The sequence below is a fragment of the Eschrichtius robustus genome, chromosome 20, assembly GCF_028021215.1.
Source record: "Eschrichtius robustus isolate mEscRob2 chromosome 20, mEscRob2.pri, whole genome shotgun sequence".
Taxonomy (NCBI): Eukaryota; Metazoa; Chordata; class Mammalia; order Artiodactyla; family Eschrichtiidae; genus Eschrichtius; species Eschrichtius robustus.
The window spans coordinates 12,093,574-12,115,096 of record NC_090843.1 but is presented as its reverse complement, the minus strand read 5'-3'; the positions used below and the strand labels follow the sequence as shown (position 1 = coordinate 12,115,096).

The 21,523-nt window shown below is 58.9% G+C and overlaps 2 protein-coding genes across 4 annotated transcripts in view; both read left to right on the top strand.

Moving 5' to 3' along the window:
• Positions 1-7,693, top strand: part of NPLOC4 (NPL4 homolog, ubiquitin recognition factor) — a 56,215-nt gene extending 48,522 nt beyond the window's left edge. The window contains exons 15-17 of the mRNA XM_068529916.1: positions 124-240; positions 1,627-1,729; positions 5,336-7,693. Coding sequence (XP_068386017.1) covers positions 124-240; positions 1,627-1,729; positions 5,336-5,493 — 378 coding nt within the window. The 3' untranslated portion in view covers positions 5,494-7,693. The remainder of the gene's footprint in view (positions 1-123; positions 241-1,626; positions 1,730-5,335) is intronic.
• Positions 7,694-10,518: 2,825 nt separating this feature from the next.
• FAAP100 (FA core complex associated protein 100) lies at positions 10,519-20,818 on the top strand. 3 transcript variants are annotated; one of them, XM_068531451.1, is made up of 10 exons: positions 10,519-10,790; positions 10,979-11,097; positions 11,960-12,921; positions 14,120-14,276; positions 14,815-15,587; positions 15,681-15,817; positions 17,078-17,194; positions 19,192-19,278; positions 19,697-19,834; positions 20,142-20,818. In XM_068531451.1, exons 1-9 carry the CDS (start codon positions 10,626-10,628, stop codon positions 19,826-19,828), a joined length of 2,649 nt encoding a protein of 882 aa, XP_068387552.1. In that variant the 5' UTR covers positions 10,519-10,625; the 3' UTR covers positions 19,829-19,834; positions 20,142-20,818. The 3 variants fall into 3 exon arrangements, with proteins under 3 accessions (XP_068387552.1, XP_068387553.1, XP_068387554.1); XM_068531452.1 differs by having other exon boundaries at positions 20,139-20,818; XM_068531453.1 differs by lacking the exons at positions 10,519-10,790; positions 10,979-11,097 and adding an exon at positions 11,447-11,499.
• Positions 20,819-21,523: the final 705 nt, after the last annotated feature.

Here is a 21,523-nt window from a genome sequence, read left to right as displayed (position 1 = left end):
GAGGCCCATCTATCAGCGCCGAACGTGTTCAGTTCCATCTTTGTAGGACAGTGGCTCTCCTGCAACTCTGGCTTGGGACTAACGGGTGCTCTTGTCTGTCTCCCCCCATACCTGGCGCACCAGGACTTCCACAGCCTGGCCACCTACCTGTCCCAGAACACCTCATCCGTGTTCCTGGACACTATCTCGGATTTCCACCTCCTGCTATTCCTGGTCACCAATGACGTCATGCCTCTGCAGGTACGGGCCAAGTGGGCTTCCACTCCTCAGACGAGAGCACGCTGGGCAGCACCAGAGCAGCTAAGTCCCCCTTAACCTGTCCTGTGGGCAGCAGCTTTGCACAAAGGCCTTGATAGAAAGGTGAATTTTTCACTTTTAGCGTTTGCACTGGAACAGCTTGTTCAAAAGTGTCTGCCCTCTGTGATGGAGGACAGTTCTTCCGTTTGTTAGAAACACGTGGGACGCAGAGGCCACTTAGCTCTGTGTCCTTCTAGCGGGAACATGAGGGATCCAACAATTTAAAAATTCCTGTTGGAACAGTTTGAGAATCCCAGCCTCTGCTTCTTCCCGATCTCTCTCCCCTCTTCCCGAATCAGCTCCAGTTTATCACCTTGGCCCAGAAGGTTGGCCAGCGTCCAGGCCCCAGGCACACAGCTGCACAGTTGGCGTTTTTAAGACATGCTGCTGGGGGAGATGAGGGCGAGTGTTACAGATGGCGGCTGCTCTCTGAGCAGCACAGGGCCAGCGGGTCCAGCCGGGAAGCCCCTTGCATGGGTTGTGTCGTGGCTGTCCTTTTACTTTGGCCCTTTTCCTGCCTGGGACCCAAGGAAATGCATTTCTGCGTGGTGACAGAGTAGAAAGGAGAGGCTCCTTCCTCCCACTGCTTTTCTATGTCAGGTGGCCTGTAGCTGTTCTTATATCTTGTGTCTGTGTTTTGTCCAAACTACCCACTTCTGATACTTGACACCAGGCACCCCAAAACTTTTCACGGGCTTTGCTTTCCCTGTTAAGCGCAGAGAGTTGCACCTCCAGCCCCCGGCTCAGCTGCTGCCCCTCCGGTTGGGGAGGTGGTGAAAGCTTAGGGCCTTCTCCCTGGAAAACATGTACTGTTCTGCAGTCACTTGTTAGGAAGCATTTTCTGTAGATACTGCCTGAGAGCCCCTGGAAGGCTTTCGAAGTCTCTCATTATAAAAACTATTTAGTTCTCTTCACTTTGACCCTGGAGGCCTAGGATGCAGAGTGTATTGAGATACAGACGTGATGGAGAAAACAGAGGGCCAAGGAGGGTGTGAGGGATGAGGGTGGGCCTCACGGCCATGAGGCTCCTGCCCATCCACCCAGGCCCTCAGGAGAAGGGCTGTGAGCTGTGATTACCTAGGGGGGTGGAGCACAGCCAGCCTGGGACACAGAGTAGCACAGCAGCCAACCTGGGGATCTCTGGGAAGAATTTAGCACTTGTATTTATAAACCTAAGTGTGTGGTGTTTTGCATTTCATAGTGACAGCCTGTGAGATTTTTGAAATTCCCTCTGAAGTGTGTCTCGATGTTGGGGAAAAAGAAACTTGTGAACAAGTCTATCTACCGTCAGTGAAGCGAGTTGGAACCTTCTTTTTTGGCTTCTTGCAGGACAGCATCAGCTTGCTGCTGGAGGCCGTGAGGACCAGAAATGAGGAGCTCGCCCAGACGTGGAAGAAGTCTGAGCAGTGGGCCACCATCGAGCAGCTCTGCAGTAAGTGTCTTACCCTCCTGCGGTCCCCATTGCCAGGGCCCCAACTCCTGCCCTTCAGGGCTCCAGTACTTCTTCCCGGGCCCTGGACACCTGACCCCAGATGCCTTCTGACAGCGCCGTGGGCAAAGGAACAAGCAGACCTCTGCCGAGGCCCACAGATGTTTTCATCACTATAACATACGTGTAAAGGCCACAGATCTTGGGTATACAGTTCCATGGATTTTTGTACACGTACATACCAGATACGCTATTCTTCAAGCATTTTAGGAGCAGTTTGAAAGTCATTGTTTTAGATGAACAGAAACTTCAGACTCACCTAAGTGCTGAGTGCAGAGACCTTCTGGACTCCTCAGGCTTTTCTTTTCCCCTTTCCCATCAGTTCTCAGAGCATTCTTGGTGGATAAGGAGGAAAAGAGTTAGAGAATAGAGTTCGGGGATCTTGTGTCTCCCGGGTGAGTGCCTCTGTCAATCAGCCTTGGGAGCTGCCCCCGCGCTGCCAGCGCCGTGGCCACCAAGCCCCCCAGCTGAGAGCTCGAGAGGGTGACCATGGCGGCCCTTTTCCCTGCGGCTTTGAGAAGTACTGTAACGCCCCCTGAAGACAACAATGAAAGTACATATAAAAAAGTGTTTAAACATTTTCTCAATCTAGTGGGCTGATACTTGAGCCAAAATTAGCCAGGAAACCCTCAGTGGAACCCAAGCCACAGGGAGTCCAGCAGGGTTCTTATTTTCTCTCGACACTAAGTACCTAAAAGCTCAGGGGTTGAGGAGCTTTGGTATTCATTGTGTCGTTCTTCTTCTTAAGTTTTCTTTTTATACGATTCTGACAACCAAACAGTAAAAGGGCAGGATGTGCCATGTACTCTTCTTGCCCTCACGTTCTGAAACAGAGGACCCATTGTTCCCACCAAATTCCCTACAGCGAAGCCCACGGCCTTGTGTCCTTGGGTGGACAGTGGTGAGGTGCCGGCCAGGATCTCAGCACCTGGTCCAACTCTCCCACGTACTGGGCTCTCCAAGCCCCTGGTGTTATTCTTCAGATGCTTCACACACAAACATTGACTGCAGCAGCTTTAGTAGTTTGGGGCCCTCTCTCACAGCCCAGAAAGTGCACACAGGGAAGCTGGGACAGGGGGCGGGTTGGCTAAGAGGTTATCCTGGACAAGCATTGGCCCAGTTGGGCGAAAGGAAAACTAGATCAGGAAAGGTTTCAGTCTGAGCATTTGGCTTGCTTTTGCCATCCCCATTAGACACTAATGAAAAGCTAGCGACCCCATAGGAGCTGGGTCCCATTGGCTTCATGCCTCATACTTAGACAGGGTGGGAGGAAACCCAAGCCCGAGTCAGGCGTCAGTCCTCCGGCAGCAGGGTGACACTGTCTGGACCTGCTGCCTGCAGCCTCTGTTGGGAGAGCACCTGGTGTTCACCGACACTCACTTTGCTAAAAAAGTGCTACATGATTGTCAAATGCTGTCAACAGATAACACTACTCGTGGAATTCCAGTCACTGCATAGGGTTGGTAACACAAATTAGCAATAGAGTACCCTTTACAAATGCAAAGTCACAGACCATGAGAGATCTCGGGACATAGTCAGTGGAAGCTACGTAAGAGCTCTTTGCTGAAAACTTAACACTTTGCCAGAAGAAGAGCTAAGCAAATGGGAAAGAAATCCCATTGTCTGGACTGGAAGACAAGATATTTTTAACATGTCAGTTTTATATACATACATACATACAGTCATTCATTTATTTGTTTGTTTATTTATTTAGCTGGCTGGCTAGCTAGCTAGCTAGCTAGCAGGGGGAGGATGGGGAAGAAGTATTAAAATTTATCTGGGGATGCAGAGGGCCTAGAAGACAATCGTGGAAAAAGAAGAATGAAGCTGGAGGACGTGCACTGCCTGCTTTCAGTAGTAAAAGGTTGCTGTGTTTAAGGCTGGATGCTGTTGGCATGAGAATAAATAGACTGATGGTCCAGACGGAGAGAATTGGGTGATAACAAGGGCACCTGAGCAATTAAATGAGGAGATGCCCTTTTCAGGAAAATGTGACAAAACAACTGGATATCTGTGTGGGCAGAATGAACCTTGACTTCTACAGTACACCCCATATATAAAATCAATACAGGCTGGGTCATAGACTCTAACGGTAAGAGCTACAACTATAAAGCAAGATTTCTGTAAAAAAACAAACACAAAAAAACAAGTTGAATATATTCAGAACCTTGAGGTAGGACAGAGAAAAACACTGACCATAAAAGATTGGTCATTTGGGGACTTCCCTGGTGGTGCAGTGGATAAGACTCCACGCTCCCAATGCAGGGGGCCTGGGTTCGATCTCTGGTTGGGGAACTAGATCCCACATGCATGACGCAACTAAGAGTTTGCATGCCACAAGTAAGGAATCCGCTTGCCGCAACTAAGGAGCCCACAAGCCTCAACTAAGACCCAGTGCAACCAAATAAATAATAAATATTAAAGCAAACAAACAAAAATTGTTCAGGACTTCCTTGGTGGTACAGTGGTTAAGAATCCGCCTGCCAATGCAGGGGACACAGGTTTGAGCCCTGGTCCGGGAAGATCCCACATGCTGCAGAGCAACTAAGCCTATGCGCCACAACTACTGAGCCTGCGCTCTAGAGCCCACGAGCCACAACTACTCAGCCCAAGTGCCACAACTACTGCAGCCCACAGGCCTAGAGCCCATGCTCTGCAACAAGAGAAGCCACTGCTGTGAGAAGCCCACACACCACAACGAAGAGTAGCTCCCACTCGCCGCAACTAGAGAAAGCTTGTGCGCAGCAACAAAGACCCAGTGCAGCCATAAATAAATAAATTTATTAAAAAAAAAAAAAAAAAGATTTGTCAGTTGGACTTTATCAGAATGAAACACTTGGGCTCATCAAGAGATGCTGTCAAAAACTTGAAAAGGCAAGGAACAGACTGGGAGAAGATATTCCACAGAAGATGTTCCATAAAAAGAATTACAGTGATGGTCACCATCAGTCATCAGAAGAATGAAAACTAAACGAGGTACCACTACACGTCTTGAGGGTGGCTGAGATGCAAACACCGGCCGCATGGCGTGCTCACGAGCTCCCAGAGCAGCTGGAGCTCTCGCACGCCCCAGTGAGGATGACCCAGCAAGCCCACTGCTACCCAAGAGACATGCAAACACAGATCCACACCAAGATTTGTTTAAGAATATTCATGGCAGCTTTGTTCACAGTGGCTCAAACCTGGCAATGACCCATCTGTCCATCAGGAGGGGGATAGATAACCAGGGATGGTGTTCCCACCGAGCTCTACGGCTCAGCAGTGAGAAGGAAGGAACTACTGACACAGCAAGCAAGGAGGGTGGGCAGGTGCATGAGTGGCCACAGCTGACAGCTTGCCGCTCTGCAGACAGCAGCTTTACTTATCGGGGTTCTGTGTTTGAGCAGGGGACCCACGGTAGGGCTCTCAAGCCGCATCTGTCCACGCCCGCAGCCATTGCTTTTAGAGTCCACTCCTACCCTGATAAGCAGCTGTGCAGAGCTCTCAGATGGGGTGGGACAGCTTCCCAGTACAGAAATGATGAACACTGCTTCTCTTCCTGCTCCACAGGCACAGTCGGTGTGCAGCTTCCAGGTCTCCACGAGTACGGAGCCGTCGGGGGCTCTGCACACACCACCTCGGCCGCCATGTGGGCCTGTCAGCACTGCACCTTCATGAACCAGCCAGGCACCGGCCACTGCGAGATGTGCAGCCTCCCCAGGACCTAGGGCTCCTGGGCCCTGCTGCCCAGACTGGGCCCACCCTAGCCCTCTCTGAAGCCAGGGTTGTTGCAGCCATGCCCCACCGCAGGCAGCCCTGAAGGCGAGGCGGGGGCGGCTGCCCTGGGGGTCTCTGACCCATGAAGCTTCTCAGCACCAGGCTTCCCTGGAGGGAGGGAGCCAGGCTGGTGCTCTGTGGGCTGATACCAGTCTCTTGCTGGAGGCACCATATGGCCCCATCCGGATGCCCTGCAGCAGCTCCCACTGTGGTAGAAGGACTAGGTGCCTCTAAATCATCACCTGGAATTGAGGGGGTGGGAGGGCTTGCTGGCACCATCCAGCTTTCTTTTTTCCTTCCTTTTGGATGCTTTTGGTTCCTGCCCCTCCCATGTTTTTGGTTGGGAGCTCTTGGTGACCTCTGTACCCCGTTGCTCTGGGGCAGACCCTGCCTGTGAGGGCCACCTCTTCCCCTTCCAGTAGCCATCGTGCGGTGGAAATGCGTGGCCACGGGCTCGCTGGTCTCCCGTCCGCTTGGTCTGCAGGTGAATCTGCTGCCCGCCCTTTCCTGCTCTCACCCAGCGTCCAGGGGGGATTTTAAAGTCTGCTTTGGTTGTAATAACAGTTATCAGTAATTCCTGCAAAGAAGACTTTTATTTATTTTTTTTAAGATAAAAACTGCATAAAAGGAGAGTGAGAGACTAGTTTCCACCTTCGTCCCTCCTTTAATGAGTCCCTGGAGGTGTGTGCAGGCTGGATGGGTGGACGGGGGACCCACAGTCAGGTCTTCTCACAAATGAACCTCAGTGCCTGAGACTTTCCTGCCAAGCCACACGGCTGGGACAGGTGCAGACCCAGGTAGTCCAAGCAGGAACCTAGTGCTGGCTCCCACTGAGCAGGCAGCCTCTCTGGGGGGCCAGCACTGCTGACCAGGCCTGCATGGGGTGAGCTGGGTGGCCCAGGCAGGGCTGGAAGCTCTGGTCTCCTTCACCCCACACACCATTCCTTCCTGTTGCCCTGCCCGGGCCCTGGCCTCTGGCACGGTGATGTGGCCCCGGTACAGGCCAGGCCACAGTACAGCAGCTGTGGGGCTGCCGCGGGGACGTTGGAAAGTACATACTGTGCTGAGGTATGGGTCCAGGCTATCCCAGGACAAAGGTTGTGGTCAGACTTTGCATGTGCTCTGGGGTCCCTGCGTTTCCTCTGTGGCTGGGCTCCGGTCTGGCCTTTCCCCGGGAGCCATGGACATCCTGATGCCTCTTTGCCTTAACAAGAGCCGTATCTCTGAGCTGCACTGCACCCACCCATGGGAGAGGCTGACCCAGACACAGGCTGCTTGGGGACTTCATGTCTCTGTCCTAGGGCAGGAGGCAAGCCTGTGTGATCCTCCCTCGCCTTTGGCCTGTGAACAGAGAGCACTTGGGCATGTGTTCACCTGTGGCAAGGGCTGTGCCTGGCACTCCAGGTCCACCTGGCGTGGGACACCAAGTGGCCAGTGGGGTTGGGTCTGGCTACAGCGGATCTGTTCTGGGGGGCAGGAGGTGCAGAGCCCCCTGTTTCCCCAGTTCATCTGTGGCCACCTGCCAGCAAGCTGGGAGGACCATCTGTCCCAAGTCATCTGCTCCTTTGATCAGATGTGAGTCTGCAGGGGGAGCAGGAGGGCGCTGACCTCAGACCTCGCGGCCCCCGCCGTTCCTCCTGTACTTGCTCTGGTCTTTATCTACCAAGCTAATTTCCTTTTTTCTTTGACCAGTGTCCTTCTCACCCTGAAGTTCTGGCATCTGCACAGTTCGTTTCCTTTTGTCTTTTAGCTAAAGAAAAAGTGTTGTGATTTCTCTGCTTCTGGTTTTGAGTCACTCTTTGTTCAGTAATGCACTTTATTTTGTCCAAAGAGAGTCGAGGGTCAACATAAGGAGTGGGGGTACCCTGCCAGCAGGCTCTGGCCCAGGCAGCTTAGCCATCTCCTCTTGCATAGGGGAGAGGCCCCTGTCTCCACCTTCACCCTACCTGCCCTTGTGTGGACACACCCTCTCATGGCACCAGGCACCAGGCACCGTAGCTCAGCGAGGGGGGACTAGGTGCCCAGCCTCCACCAACCAGTCTGCTCCCAGTGCTCCCACTTGGGGCTTGCAGGTGTGTGTCGGTTGGGTTTGCAGTAGCGTTGCCTGGACTCCAGCCCTGCAGTTGAACCAATAAAAGCACCTGAAGCGACCGCCAGCGCCCTGTTTGTCCTTCCTGGGCCCCAAGGCCTCTCCCTGCCCTGAGCCTTGGCTTGCCTACCTTGTCAGGTGACTTGATGACTTTCCCCTCCACACATCACTGTTCTCTGCTGACATGTTTAGAGTATTGAAGGGTAGAGACCCACTCCTCCTGCCCAGGCTCCTCGGTCCTGTGCTCCCAGTGTAACGTCCACTGGAGGAGCAGAGCCTGGCCTCCCTCCATGCCTTGTCTGCACCTTTTCCGTCAGCCATGTGGCTGCTCCTGGCCTCTGCGTGGGGGGTGAGGTGCACTCCACCAGGCAGCAGGTGAAGGATAATGCCCAGAAGCCCCTAGACTTGCACAGATGCAAGGGGAGCAAGGCCTGGAGGGGACACTTGTCGAGTGACAGCCAGGGGTGCTCCCCCTGATGTTCAGTTACCAGCCTTCACACGCACCTTAACAACCCACTCTGTCCTTTTGGCCACTGGCTTATCGCTTTCTGAACAAGTATATAAGAAACACCGCCCACTGATATCCAAGGGGCCCTGGGGAGAGGCAGGCCCAGCCTAGCTTCTGGACTGGGGCCGGTGGGCCCTCAGCACCTGGCTCCAGTTCCGTCCCTGAGCTTGCCTACTTTTACCAGCAGTGTCCTGCCCTCTCTGTGGCTCAGGCTGCTGACCTTGTTGGTTCTGTGAAGTGATGAGGTTCTGGAACGTCATCCCTGCCCCTGAAATCAAGCAAGTGGAGTGTACTGCTTGGAAATAACTCGGGGTCCTGCCACCCCCTTTCCTGGCATGTTCAACATGTTGGCAGGCTGTGCTGCTATAAGTGCCTGGCACAGCCTGCAGTTTCCCTGCATGTGCTGTGTCCTGTCCCTCCCCACCCCTAATGCTGTCTGGTGGTAGTTTGTCCTTGGGAAGATGTAGCCCCCACGTGTGGCATAGAGACCACTGACTGTCCACAGCAGGCTCTGCTGTCTCACAGGCCTCCTGCCACAGGCCTTCCGTGTACACCCACATGAGGGGCCCCTCACTCCACATCACCCCTGAGCTGGCTAAGCCCTTTGCTCTGTAACCTCCAGGGGGATCAGCGTTCAGGGCCCCCTCGCTGTTTAGATAGACTGTTGATGGTCATAAATCCTTTTATTACAGAGTGTGGGTCTTGCCTGGACTTGGGGCCAGGAGCCTGCTAGCCCCCCTGAGCAGAAGGGAGTGGGACAGAGGAGGGACCAACTTTACAGTGCCTGGCCAGTCAGGGCTGAACCTGGGAGGTGAGGCCTGGCCAGCTTAGCCCACCTCCCAGATGCACTTCCCCACGCGGTCATTTTCTCTAGGACGATCCCAGTGTAGTTCCCTTGGTGTTGGAAAATAGTCTGAGAGGGCCAGGTTGGGAATTGGTGTGAGCATGTGGCCCACAAGGATTGGTGGTCAGAAGACCAGCCAAGAACATTTGTGCACTCAGGTTGGGGGGGTGGGGGGCGGAGGTGGGATTCAGAGTGGTGTGTCTCTTGAAAGGAGCATGTCCTCACTTCTAGTTCCAAAGGCCACATGGGAGCTGGTCTCAAGAGAGGGCAAAGGACAGACTGCAAATGCCATACTGATGCTGGGTCCAACCCAGAAACACTGGAACAGTAGCTGTCCACTGCCCTGGGGGTTGAGCACCAACCTCAACAAGGGGAATTAGAACTTTTGCTACTGGTTCTTTGTTTTGGCAGGTACACCAGCCTTGGTGAGGTCAGCTTAACTCAAGCCCAGAAAACACTTGGCAGCTGGGCTCCTTCAACTTGCCCTGTCTGGCCACACCCCTCCAGATGCCTCTTTCATTCATGGGTGTCTGACCTTGGAGACTCTCCCACTGGCTTCTTAAAGGAGAGGGGTGTGATTGACCTGTCTGCAGGCACCTTTCAGGGTCGCTCTGGGTCTCAGTCTCATTCGGAGAACTCTTGGCCCCTCTCCCCAAAGCCTTGGAGGACAGTGTTGGGAAGGAGAGGTGTCTTGCCCTGTCTTCACCCTGACCCTCCAGGCTGATTGCTGGTGAGCTGGCCCCCTTACCAAGGCCCAGCCAGTCATTTTCTTCATGGTTTTCTGCCCTCAACCCAGAATTCCTCTGGCTTACCCTTTTTCCCCACTGTCCGTTCAGACCAACACACCCACAGACAGTTCATTCAGGCATGAAAGAAGGGACACTTCTGTCCATGTTAAGCTCAGACGCGGCAGTGTCCCGGGGACGGGGTAGGCGTGGGTGTGGCTCCGCAGCTCAGCGGTAGGAGACTCATCCCTAGACCGAGAGCCCCACCCCACCCCCCGCCCCGCCCCGCCTCGCCTGTGGAAGTGGCAAGACCTGACGCTGCCCGCCCCCTCCTGGAATTCACAGATCCAACCGCCCCGCAAAACGCTAGAAGGTCGACTTAGGAGTGCACCGTCCGCTCGGAGGAGACGCGTTCTGACGGGCCGCCACCCTGGGGAAGCCAGTGTACTGGCCCGGGTCCGGGAGCCGGCCCGGCCCTCGGGCGCACGAGGGAAGCGCGACTTCGGGCGGGTCCAATGGAGCCCCGGGGGAGGACGGACGAGTGGAGAGACCAAGGCCCTTGGGCTTCCCGTGTTTGGCTTTAAATACGTTGGCCCTTTGCCAAACCGTTCTACGTCCACTAGCTTTACCTCAATGGCGTCCCCTTCAGCCCAGGGGCCCGGGCTCCCGCGGAGCCTCTTAAGACCTGACGCGCAGCCGCCCCACCCCCGGCTCCGGCCCCGCCCCACCCCCGGCTCCGGCCCCGCCCCACCCCCGGCTCCGGCCCCGCCCCCGCCCCCGCCCCCGCCACGCCGCTGTACGGCGGAGACCGCGCTGCGACCTGGGCGGCCGTAAAGCGCCGAGCCCCGCCCCGCCCCCGGCACCGGCGCTGCGAGGCCGAGACCCCTCCGGTGGCTGGGCTCCCAGGCGACCCCACGATGGCTGGCCTCGCGCCGCGGGTCGAATACCTGGCGGGCTTCTGCTGCCCGCTCGGGGGCCTGGCGGCGGGCAAGCCTCGCGTGCTGTGCCACGGGGCGGAGGTCTTCCTGTCCACCGGGAGCGAGCTGGTCTATGTCTACGACCGGGAGGGGCGGCTGCTGATCGTGAGCACCCGGCAGGCCGGGGAGGGGCCAGGGACCGGGGGAGAGGGCGGAGCGGGGGTCCTGGGCCCTGGAGGGGGCGGGGCCGGGCGGGAATCCACCGAAGGCCCGGCGTATTTGAGGAGTTTGTACTCCACCTCTCCTGGGCCCCACGCGCCCGGTCTCACTCTGCCTTCTCCCCGGACGTCCAGGCCGTGTACAAGTTTCCCGGTCAGGTGTGGCACCTGGAGCTCCTGGCCCTTCGCAGGGCGCTCTACGTCCTGTGCGCTCCGAGCGGCATCTATTGCTTGTCTTTGGACCAGGCGAGCAGGTGAGGCATGGTCGCTGGACGGCACTGCTTTGGGCGGGTCCACACTTGCCTCTCCGGGGTTGAGGCGGACATGGCCTCAGATGGGCTTCTCGCTGTCCCTGACTGGTAGGTACTTCCCTGCCCTCCTCAAACACTGCCCCTGTGACCTATACGGTCCGCTTACCCCTGGACTGGGTTCAGAATGAGCACTCACCAGGCCTCCAGAGTGGGGATGGTGGGCTCAGGGCCGGCTCTGAAGTCTTGGGGGCCCCTGTCCTCAGCACCTGCCTTCTCTAACAGGCTCCTGCTCACAGAGAATTCTTAGTAAACGGGGTTCAAGCGGCTGAGTCTGCAGCCGGGAGCAGGATGCTGCCCCTTTGGCTTTGATGGGCCTTGGTGGGTCAGGCATGACACACCTATGAGGTGGGTCTCTGTGAACCCTGAGTCAGTGGTTAAAGGAGTTTCACCATCCCTCCCCCGCCGCCCCCCAGTACCAGTGCAGAGCCTAACCAGTGCAGAGCCTAGAGCCTAGACTCGGGCACCTATTCACTACTGGTTTAGAAGATAAAAAGATAGCAGGTGTGATTCACAGCCGAGGCCTTGGGGGTCTGACAGTTCTGCACTGATGAGAATTTTCTGTCCAAACCCCATTTCTGGAAGGCTTGGTAGATCCTATCATGCACGTGTCCCTGGGTGATTGGTGGGGAGCAAAGCAGTCCGTGGAGCAGGTGGGAGGCACTGTGGCATGCCAGCTGCTCCGTGGTGGCTATAACAGTCACTGAGATCGCTCCTTGTACAGACCCCAGGCCCATCATGTCAGTGGCAGGCTGTCATGAAGGGAGCTTGTGAGCATTGTAACTGACATTTGCCTGTGTTCTCAAAGGTCTGTGAGCCGGGATGACGAGGATGACAGGGACGACCAGGACAGTGAGGATGGGCAGGTCGATGAGCTCCCTGCCCCTGTGATCCCCGTGCACCCAGACACCTGTGTGCTCCCCAGTGCCACACTGCATGCCTTCACCGTGCTCGATGACGTGCTCATCACCCTGGCACAGGGCCCCACCCAGTGGAAGGTGCAGGTGTTTGAGCGTCCATGTCCAGGGGAGGACCCTAGGCCCGGAGGCCAGATTGGAGAGGTGGAGTTGTCCACCTGCAACCCCCCAGCTGGGAGCCAGGGGGAGCCCACAGCCCCCCGCTTCCTCCCAGTGCTGTGCTGTGCGTCACCACCAGGCTCCAGGGCCCCACATGGCCACCCGTGGGGCTCTGGGGGCGTCACGCTGGAGGGGCCCCTCTTTGGGCTACTCTTTGGATCCGATGCCTCCCTCCTAGAGTCGCCCGTGATCCTCTGCGGTCTCCCCGATGGCCAGCTCTGCTGTGTGGTCCTCAAGACCCTGGTCACCTCCAGGTCTGCCCCTGGTGATCCGAAGGCCCTTGTTAAGATCCTCCATCACCTGGAGGAGCCTGTCATCTTCATTGGAGCCTTGAGGACAGAGCTGCCGTCCGAGGACGTGGAGGATGCATACTGTGACTGCCTGGTGGCACTCGGTCACCATGGCCGGACACTGGCCATCAAGGCCAGCTGGGACGAGGCAGGGCATCTGGTGCCAGAGCTGCGGGAGTACAGCCTCCCAGGGCCTGTGCTCTGTGCGGCCCGCGGCAGGGGCGGCCATGTGTACCACAGCACCCCCTCGGACCTCTGTGTAGTGGACCTGGCTCAGGAGAGCTCCCCCTGGGACCTCACGCAGCGTGACAGGGCCCCAGGAGGCCTGCCCTCTTTGCTGTGTCCAGCCAGCTTGAGTGCCTGCAGCGTCGTCACCCTCTCTGTGTCATCTAGGGCGCCTGAAGGTACGAACCACGGCTGAAAGCTAAAAACCAAAGCCATGGGGTGGGTGGAGCCTCCGCTCTGATGTCTCCTCCCTGTGAACTGGCCATCCTCCTCTCCCTGCCTCATTCCTGTTCTCCGTAAAACTGCCCGGGCAGGCCCACCCTCCTCTGGCATAGCCTCGTGGTTGATGCTCCTTGTCTTGGGGTCCTGGGTGGGTTTAGGGGCGGGGCTGTGCCACTCTGCCTGGGTAGGGTCTGCACCTGAGTGACCCCGGGCAAGAGCATCTTCCCATGGCCAGTAGTGCAATGGAAATTCAAATCAGTTCAGGTCAAACCTTTATGTGTTTTTGGAAACTTACTTACCATGTGGCCCCCAACGAGTCCACCCTGCACCAAAGGCAGGGGGCATCGCCAAGCTCTGATGTTTGTGTTCTCCCCAGACAGAACCAGAGGGAGTTTCAGCCATGTTTGCCCAATGTTAGGGGAGAGGGATAAGAGCCCCCCTCCCCCTAGCGCATATTCCCCTTAAGATAGCCCAAGAATGCACTGTAAGGCCTACCGTGGACCATACTCGATATGAAAGAAATGCTTTTGAAGTGAAAAGACTGCTGTCTCTCCCACAGGGAAAGAGAGACACGTGTGGCAGGGAATGGGGGAGCCACACCTCTGGGCGGGTCTCAGGGCCTAGTGGTACTGGACTTGGAGAACCAGCAGGTCACAGGAGATGGAGCCTGTTTCCCGGGGAGCGCCCTGGTAGGCCAGGAGTGGGAAAGGAGACAGAAAGATGTCGAGGAGAGGCGGCAGGCTTCCAGAAAGGCCCCAGTGAGAGCCGACTGGCCAGTGGAGGAGGCCTGGGACCTGTGTAGCACCTGCTTCTCTTAGGAAATCTCAGAGCAGCTTTGCTGGGGGTTGGGGGGCTGTTGAGGGGGGGTTGCACCCAGCTGATTTGATGGCCCTTGTCTGGTCCCTTTTAGTCCTGTCCATGTATAAAGTGACGCCTCTGCTGTGCTGACACCCTGTCCCAGGGAGGGTCCTTCACAGCATGTGTCCAGCCCAGGACACGCCCCAGGCTCTTCGGGGATGTCTCCAGAACCCTCTTTTCCTCACCTGGGCACAGGTGTTTTGCCAACAGTTATCTGAGTCCCGGGAACTGCTGCATGTTCCCAGCAGCATGCCCCTCCCTGCCTGTTGACCAGGCCCCACGTGTGTCCACCTGCAGGGGGTGCTGAGCTCCTGGCCCTGTCTGCCAAAGGCCGGCTGATGACCTGCAGCCTGGACCCGCACTCTGAGACGCCTCACCCCACCAGAGTGACCTCGGCGAATGCTGGCCAAAAAATTAAGGAGTTGCTGTCTGGAATTGGCACTGTCTCTGAGAGGTGACCAGTGGGCTGAGGCTCGGGCAGAGGCTGGCATGGTGTCCACGGAAGGCGGTGTCCTGGGTGGTGGCGCTGGTCCGGGACAGGCCTGTTACTTTGCCTCTGACCCCCGCGATAGCCCCAGACGTTGTGTTGCCTGGCCAAAGATGGCACTAAATGCCAGCTGTGGGCGCCAAGCCCCTGTGGTTTAGGGTCATTTCTAGCGTGCCTGCCATCCTCTGGGATGTCACGGTGGCACCACAGAGGAGCAAAGGAGCCGACCTGGAACACGTTGGGGAGCACGTTGGGGGTGGCCAGCGCCACCGTGGGCACCCCTGGCTCAGTGGCCCTGAAGGGGGTGAAGTCTCCGTGAGCCCGGTGGGCGAAGCCAGGCTGCCACGTACAGGCTGCCCCAGCTCCATCCTCTGCTGCTGGAGAAGGAGGTTGGGTCAGACGATTGCATGGGCAGGACAGGAGCCCCTGAGGTGGGGGCTCTTCACCTGATGCTGGAGGAAGAACGAGGTCTGGGCCCTCCCTCAGCAGCCATGTCTGTTTCCAGAGTGTCTTCTCTGAAGAAGGCGGTTGACCAGCGGGACAAGGCCTTGACCTGCCTCAACGAAGCCATGAACGTGAGCTGCGCCCTGCTGTCGAGCCGGGAGGGTCCTAGGCCCATCTCCTGCACCATCAGCACCTCCTGGAGCCGCCTGCAGCTGCAGGACATGCTGACAGCTACGTGCCTGCTGGAGAACAGCAGTGGCTTCAGCCTGGACCGGGGCTGGGCCCTGTGCATCCAGGTGCTCCGCAGCTCCCGGGCCTTAGACCTGGACTCGGCTGTCTCAGCCATCACCTACACCATCCCCGTGGACCAGCTCGGCCCTGGCGGTCAGCGTGAGGTGACGCTGCCTCTGGGCCCGGGAGAGGACGGTGCACTTGACCTGCCCGTGACCGTGTCCTGCGCGCTGTTCTACAGCCTCAGGGAGGTCGTGGGTGGGGCCCTTGCCCTCACGGACCCTTTCAAGGACCCCCCTTCGAATGAATGCACCCCTGACGTCCTGCCTGAGCAGGAGGGCGTGTGCCTGCCCCTGAGCGAGCACACAGTGGACATGCTGCAGGGCCTGCGCTTCCCCGGCCTGGCTGCACCCCACACGCAGGCCCTGGGCCCACTCAGCCCTGCCAGAGACCCCGTCCACACCTTCCTGGGAACTTGCTGCGGGCCAGTCAGCCAGCCGGCAGGACCAGCGTCCCTGCGGGCCAAGTACCTGCCCCCGTCAGTGGCCACCATCAGGGTGTCGGCAGAGCTGCTCAGGGCCACCTTAGGGGACAGTCACGCAGGTTGGTGGCACCAGCTGGCTTCGCTGAGGCCTGGAGCCCTTCCTCTCTCTCCCAGGATCTGCTCAGCCTCACAGCCGCACCTCTCTCCTCCAGGCGTGTCCCTGTGTTGTGCCACCCTGCAGTGGCTCCTTGCCGAGAATGCCGCCGCAGACATCGTGAGGGCCCAAGCACTGTCCTCTGTCCAGGGAGTGGCCCCAGATGGCACTGATGTCCACCTCATCATCCGCGAGGCAAGCAGGGGTCAGCTGTCCTGCCTGTGGGGAAATCGGCCTCGACAGCAGCAGTTCTGAGTAGGGTCCCTGGGTTGCTCAAGAGGAATCAGATTCTGGGGCCCACCCTCCAGAGGATTCCGATGCATCCGAGTTCGAGAGGCGGGCTGTGATGGGGTGGCCTTCGTGGGGCCGGGGGCAGCGTCGGCTCCCAGCCAGGTCTCCATGAGTACCACCCTGTCCAGCGCTCTCAACGCGTGGCCCCTGCCCTGCGTACTGCTGGAGTTCACAGCCAGCCCGAGTGGGTCGCTCACTTGTACTCCCAGGGGCAGCACGAGCAACTCCAGGCTCCAGGCCACTAAACCCCTAGACCACCAGGGTGCCAGGCCCCATCACAGGCGCCCCATGTGCAGGGGCCGCTGAGACACCAAGGTGGAGCTCAGTCCTCTAGCCCCGTTCCTCGCACAAACCTTCCTTCCCGAGACTCTCCTGGCAGCCTCGGGGTCATGTCCAGCAGACCCTCGTGCTACAGCATTGGAGGCTCTGGCGGAGCATCCCGTGTGGCCGGGCACACCTTGCTGAGGGTGGTGGGTGGGGGCTGCCCACTGGACAGCCCTTTCAGGTCAGGCCACGACTAGTCAGTGTCAAGGTCGGGTGTCCCTGGGGCCTGGTGGTGGTTCTGCAGGTGGCAGAGAGGGGTGGGTGCCCCAGTGCATCCCACGATTCCAGAAGGAAGAGCTGCCAGGGACAGTGTCCTTCCTAAGGTCTCTAGGCCCCTGGGGTCTTGCCTTGTGTCCTGGCTCTCGCCCATCTTTGCCAGATTTCATCTTTGGCTGGAGGGCACTGGGCTGACCTCACTTGCCCAGCCTCCTCCCTGTTTTCACACCTGCAACCCTGACCCTGCTGTCCAGTGCCTCAAGATGCACAGTGTGGGCCATGGGTGGGTCCGGGTGTGGGCTGTCCGTGGTGGTGCAGCCACAGCAGGCACTTTTTCTGGAGTGAGTGCCACGGATCTGGATGCTGAGGGAAGAGGGGTCTTCCTGGACAGATATTCCAAAGGAGCAGCTTTGCTTTTGCTTGGCTAGCTGGTTCTTCAGGTGAAAACTCATGTTGAGTGTGGAGATCCAGCCCCGGGAGCCCCCTGAGCTTTGCCCACAGTGGGATGTAGAGGGGCAGCCCAGGCTTCACATGCCCCTGCCAGCTTGGACACTCCTGCTGGCCACGCTGCCCTCGGGCAGGGCAGGGCTGTGGATGGCCAGTGAGGCTCCTTGTGTGTTGCAGGTGGCCGTGACCGACCTGTGCCCAGCAGGGCCCATCCAGGCCATGGAGATCCAGGTGGAGAGCTCCTCTCTGGCCAACATGTGCAGGGCACACCACGCCATCGTCGGGCGTTTGCAGGTCTGTCGGTCATCATGGGCTTGCTTGGGAAGTCTCTGTGGGGTGGTGGGGACACAGGACCCTGGTGGTCTGTGGCTTCCTGCCCGGGGTTGCAGGTAAGCTGTGGGCGGTTGGGAGGTGGGTTGGGGACTTGCTGCTCACCCTCTTGGCAGTAGCTCCCAGTGGCCTGTGAGCACACGTGGTTAAAGGGAGACAGTCCACTGGCGACCAGCGTGAGATTTCTTCTACACTTGGCATGGAAAAGCCAGGCTCGGGCCCCGGGACCAGGTGTCTGCTAGTCTGGGCCTCCACGTCTTTGCCAAGAAAGCGGGAGTTGGTAGTCAGCCCCTCCCATACACACAGCCCCAGGGGCCCTTCCTGCTGCTTCACTGCCGTGTGCGGCTACTGGGGCTGCAACCCCAGGACCTGAGGGGAGGTCTTTGTGTTCCGGAGGGAAGCCTGTCAGCTGGTGCCCTTGGCAGGCTGGGCGCAGGGTCAGGTGGCCCATCTCCTGCCTGTTCTGAGTGTGTGCAGCCTTGGCTGCGCAGAGGGGTCCGAGGTGGCACCTGTCAACTGATTCCCACGCTTTTCCTTAAACGTGGACTCTGCGTCAGCCTCACCTGGGACCTTGGTGCACGTCCCTAGGCCCCACCCCAGACCCCAAGAGTCGGAGAACCTGCAGTCCAAGCTCCGCCAGGGATCCAAGGCTGCTGTTCTAGACCTACCAGTGCACCCAGGCGAGCCTGGCAGCCAAGCCATGACCAGAGGTCCCCCTCAGGCACTGCCGTGACGGCCCCGCTGTGGCACATCCATGGCTTCACGCCCAGGCTCAGGAGTCCCCCGTCCCCAGAGCAGAGCTCCCACCCCTGCATTTCTCTCCCTCAGAGGGCGCCCCGTGTTGCTCTTGCCGGGCCTGAAACAAGCAGGGCTGTCTCCAGACCTGCTGAGCATGGGAGTTGAGAGGTGGACATAGTGAGAAGCTGGGGGAGGAGCGTACCGACCAGACTTCCAGCAAGAAGGGGAGTTAGTGTCCTGGGGCTGCCGGAACAAAGTGCCGCAGACGGGACACACTGCGTTCACTTTGGAGACAGGGATCCAGGTGTCCACAGGGTGGTTCCTTCTGAGGCCTCTCTTCTGGGCACATGGATGGCCGACTCCTCCCTATGTCCTCACATGGTCATCCCTCTGCATATCCGTGTCCTGATCTCTTCTTAGAAGGACACCAGTCCTGTGGGATTAAAGCCAACCCATGTGACCTCATTTTAACTTGATTATCTGTGAAGACCCTCTCTCCAAACACAATCATCGGGGGTGCTGGGAGCTGGGGCTTCCAAGTGTGAATTTGGGAGGCATGATTCAGCCCCCAATGGAACGCTGGGGACACGCCCTTGATGGGAATCTTCTTGTGGGCTGCAGACCTCTGTCCTCCGTCTGCTGACACTATGCTGTGTAACGGGAGTGTTCTCATGACAACCGGCGTTCATTCACCTGGCCGCTTGGAATCTGGGCGGCCTTGTCAGGTGTGCAGCTTCTGCCACTGGCAGCTGCCCCTTGGGGTGTCGGGGTCTCTTCTCAGTGCTCTGCCGCAGAGGCCAGCGGGAGCCTTGCTTCCTGGATCCGTCTGCAAGCTTGGGTCCAGCCCTGAGAGCTGGCCAGGCTGCCTCTAAGAAAGCAGGACATGAAGCAGCCCTCTCGTGGGCCAAGATAGGAACAGCGGTGCCAAGGCCTGAGGCCAAGGATGGGGAAGGGGTGGCGGTAGGAGGTGGGTAGTAAGGGGAAAGGGCCGAGAAGAAAGTTACTTCCAAGTAAATGATCGTCAGGCTGGGGTTCGTGTGCCCTGCCGCCTGAGGCGAAGGTTAACTGGGGGCGAGGCAGGGAGGCCTGATGGATGGTTCGGGGAGGGGGAAGGGCCACCTGGCTCTGCGGGCTGGAGGACAGGTGCCAGGAGCCCTGGGCGCTACCTTGGGACACACGGGAGAAGCACCCTCTCCAGCCGTATGCCCCTTGTGTCCCCCCAGAGGCTGGTCATGGAGCAGGCTGCCCGGGGCTCCAGCCCGCCTGACCTCCGCCTGCAGTATCTCCACCAGATCCAGGCCAACCATGAGGTGAGGTCCTTCAGGGATCTGTGCCCTGAACCTTCCACCAGCCTGGGCTCCTCTGGGGACACACACAGGCACTGGGGTATTGCCCAGCTTGGCAGGGCCTCCCAGTCCTCACAACCGAGTCGGGTCTGGGCTCCTGTTGCAGGGGTGAGGTGGGGACAGAGTGGGCACGGCCACTCCTCCAACCTGTCCCACATTGGCTAGGACACGCCTGTCCCCGGGGACATGGTCTTCCCTCAGCCCAGCCACGCCTCCTGTCCCGAGGGGTCATCACGTTAAGGCCACAGATGAGTGTTTTTCCTGGGCCACCTACTACAGTCCAAGTAGGATCTGCACGTGGGGGGTGTCCCCCAGAGGGACCCGCTGACATGCCCAGTGGGAAGGTGGGGCCCTAGCTGCTGCCGCCCATTCCTTCCTGTAGACTCTGCTGCGGGAGGTGCAGACCCTGCGGGACCGGCTGTGCACGGAGGACGAAGCCAGCTCCTGCACCACCGCCCAGAGGCTCCTGCAGGTGTACAGGCAGCTCCGCAGCCCCAGCCTCCTCCTGCTGTGATGCCAGGTAGGCCCCACCCCGCCCCGGCTCTGTCCCTGCTTCCGGCCCCTCGAACAACTCACGGTACCTTCGTGGTTTTATGGAGAAAACCTGTCTCCTGACCTGGGCGGCACTGTGGGCCTGGTTACAGCTGGGGAAGGTCTGGGGTGAGTGCAGCCGGCCCCCCAGATGGCCACCTGGTGCCCCCCCGGGTGGGTGTGCTCAGAAGAGGCAGCTCGTTGAGCAGGTGTGTCAGGGTAGCGAGGCGGTCCGTGACCCCGCTGGGCAGGGGCCTGCTCGTCCTCCCGCATCACTGCTTCCTTTCCTCCAGCAGCTGCCACGGCCTCCGCGCTCAACGTCCGGCCTCCGCGCTCAACGTCGACACCGCTGGGCCGCCTCCCACCCAGACGTCGGGGCTGGATCTCGGACATCCCTCCACTCAGAAGCTGGGCCCCGGCCATGGGGTCCAGACTCCAGAGCAGGAGCACCGTTGCCCTAGCGGCCTGCAGAGGCCGCAGAGACAGGGCTTCTGGGTTGAGCCTCGGGCGGGTGTGTTTTGGTGGTTGTCGCATTCCCACCGCGGTGCCCAGAGCCCAGGGCTGCCCCTCTTGGCAGCACCACCCGCCCACCCACAGACCTGTTGTCCAGCACTGTCCACACCTGTCCAACTGCCTCGCTCTGGGTGCCTCGGCCCCGCTTCTCTGCAGCCGCTGGGGTTACCGGGTGGGAGGCTGGTCCCTGTGACCAAAGTATAATGACTGTGGGGGAGGGGGCATCCCTGCAGGTGCCCTGTGGCCAAAACAACAACTTGGTGCCTCCGGCCAGGGCCACACCCAGCGCCCAGCACTGTGCATTGTTTCCAAGGGTCCCTGGGGGCAGACAGCAGCCCCGGCGTGGCTCCGGTGCTTTTGGGGAGGGTGTCTCTCCCCCAGACTTCACACGGTGCTTTCCTGCTGTGCGTGCAGGGCCTGCGAGGCACCCTGCCTCAAAAAGTGACCCTTTCTGGTGCTCTGCCTTGGCCTTGGCTGTTTTTTAGCCCTCCCCCTTCAGTCTGGTGGCAGCTTTGACCTGGATTCCTGGACACACCCCCAGCTCCAAGCCCCCAACAAGTCTGGTGGCCACTGCACGGCCCAGATGAGCTTTGAACTGACCTCTAGGGGGCCCTCAGGCCAGCAGGAAGCTTCAACCCTGGGGTGGAGTGGTCTCTGCAGGGCCGTTCAGGCCATGAGGGTCCCTGCCCAGGAGGACCAAGGCCACCTCCTCGTCGCCCTCCATGGAGGGAGAGGGGCTGGTGGGGTGCTCCGAGTTGGGGTCTGGGAGAGTGGCTGATCGCCACATGGACCCAGCACTGAAGGGTTCTTCAGGGTGGGAGGGAGGATGGGGGGGGGGGCCGGCCCACTCAGTACTGTCCTGTTCCTTCTGTCCCTGAGTTTGCTGGGAGCAGTGTGACAGCTGCCTTCTCCAAGGATGAGCAAGCAGTCCACCTCCAGCTTCCGCTGGTCCTAACGCAGCCTGGAGGGGAGCTGTGGCCCAGCCAGCGAAGGGCCTGCACCCCCTTAGTCCTGTCCCCGGCTGTTTCTGAGGGTCGTCTTTCTGTCACCTCCCTGAGTGCCACGGGGGAGGATGGAGTGGCCAGTCCAGCCCAAAGGGACCCCCAAGCACTCTTCCCTGCCTCCCCTGTCCAGCTGCTGCCCCAGGCTGTGCGGGCTCCACTCA

Excerpts from the sequence above, each read along its gene's own strand:
- FAAP100 (XM_068531451.1), top strand. The coding sequence starts at position 10,626 with ATGGCTGGCCTCGCGCCGCGGGTCGAATACCTGGCGGGCTTCTGCTGC. Across the intron at positions 12,922-14,119 it reads GTCATCTAGGGCGCCTGAAG|GGGGTGCTGAGCTCCTGGCC; the intron begins GTACGAACCACG and ends GTCCACCTGCAG. Across the intron at positions 14,277-14,814 it reads ATTGGCACTGTCTCTGAGAG|AGTGTCTTCTCTGAAGAAGG; the intron begins GTGACCAGTGGG and ends GTCTGTTTCCAG.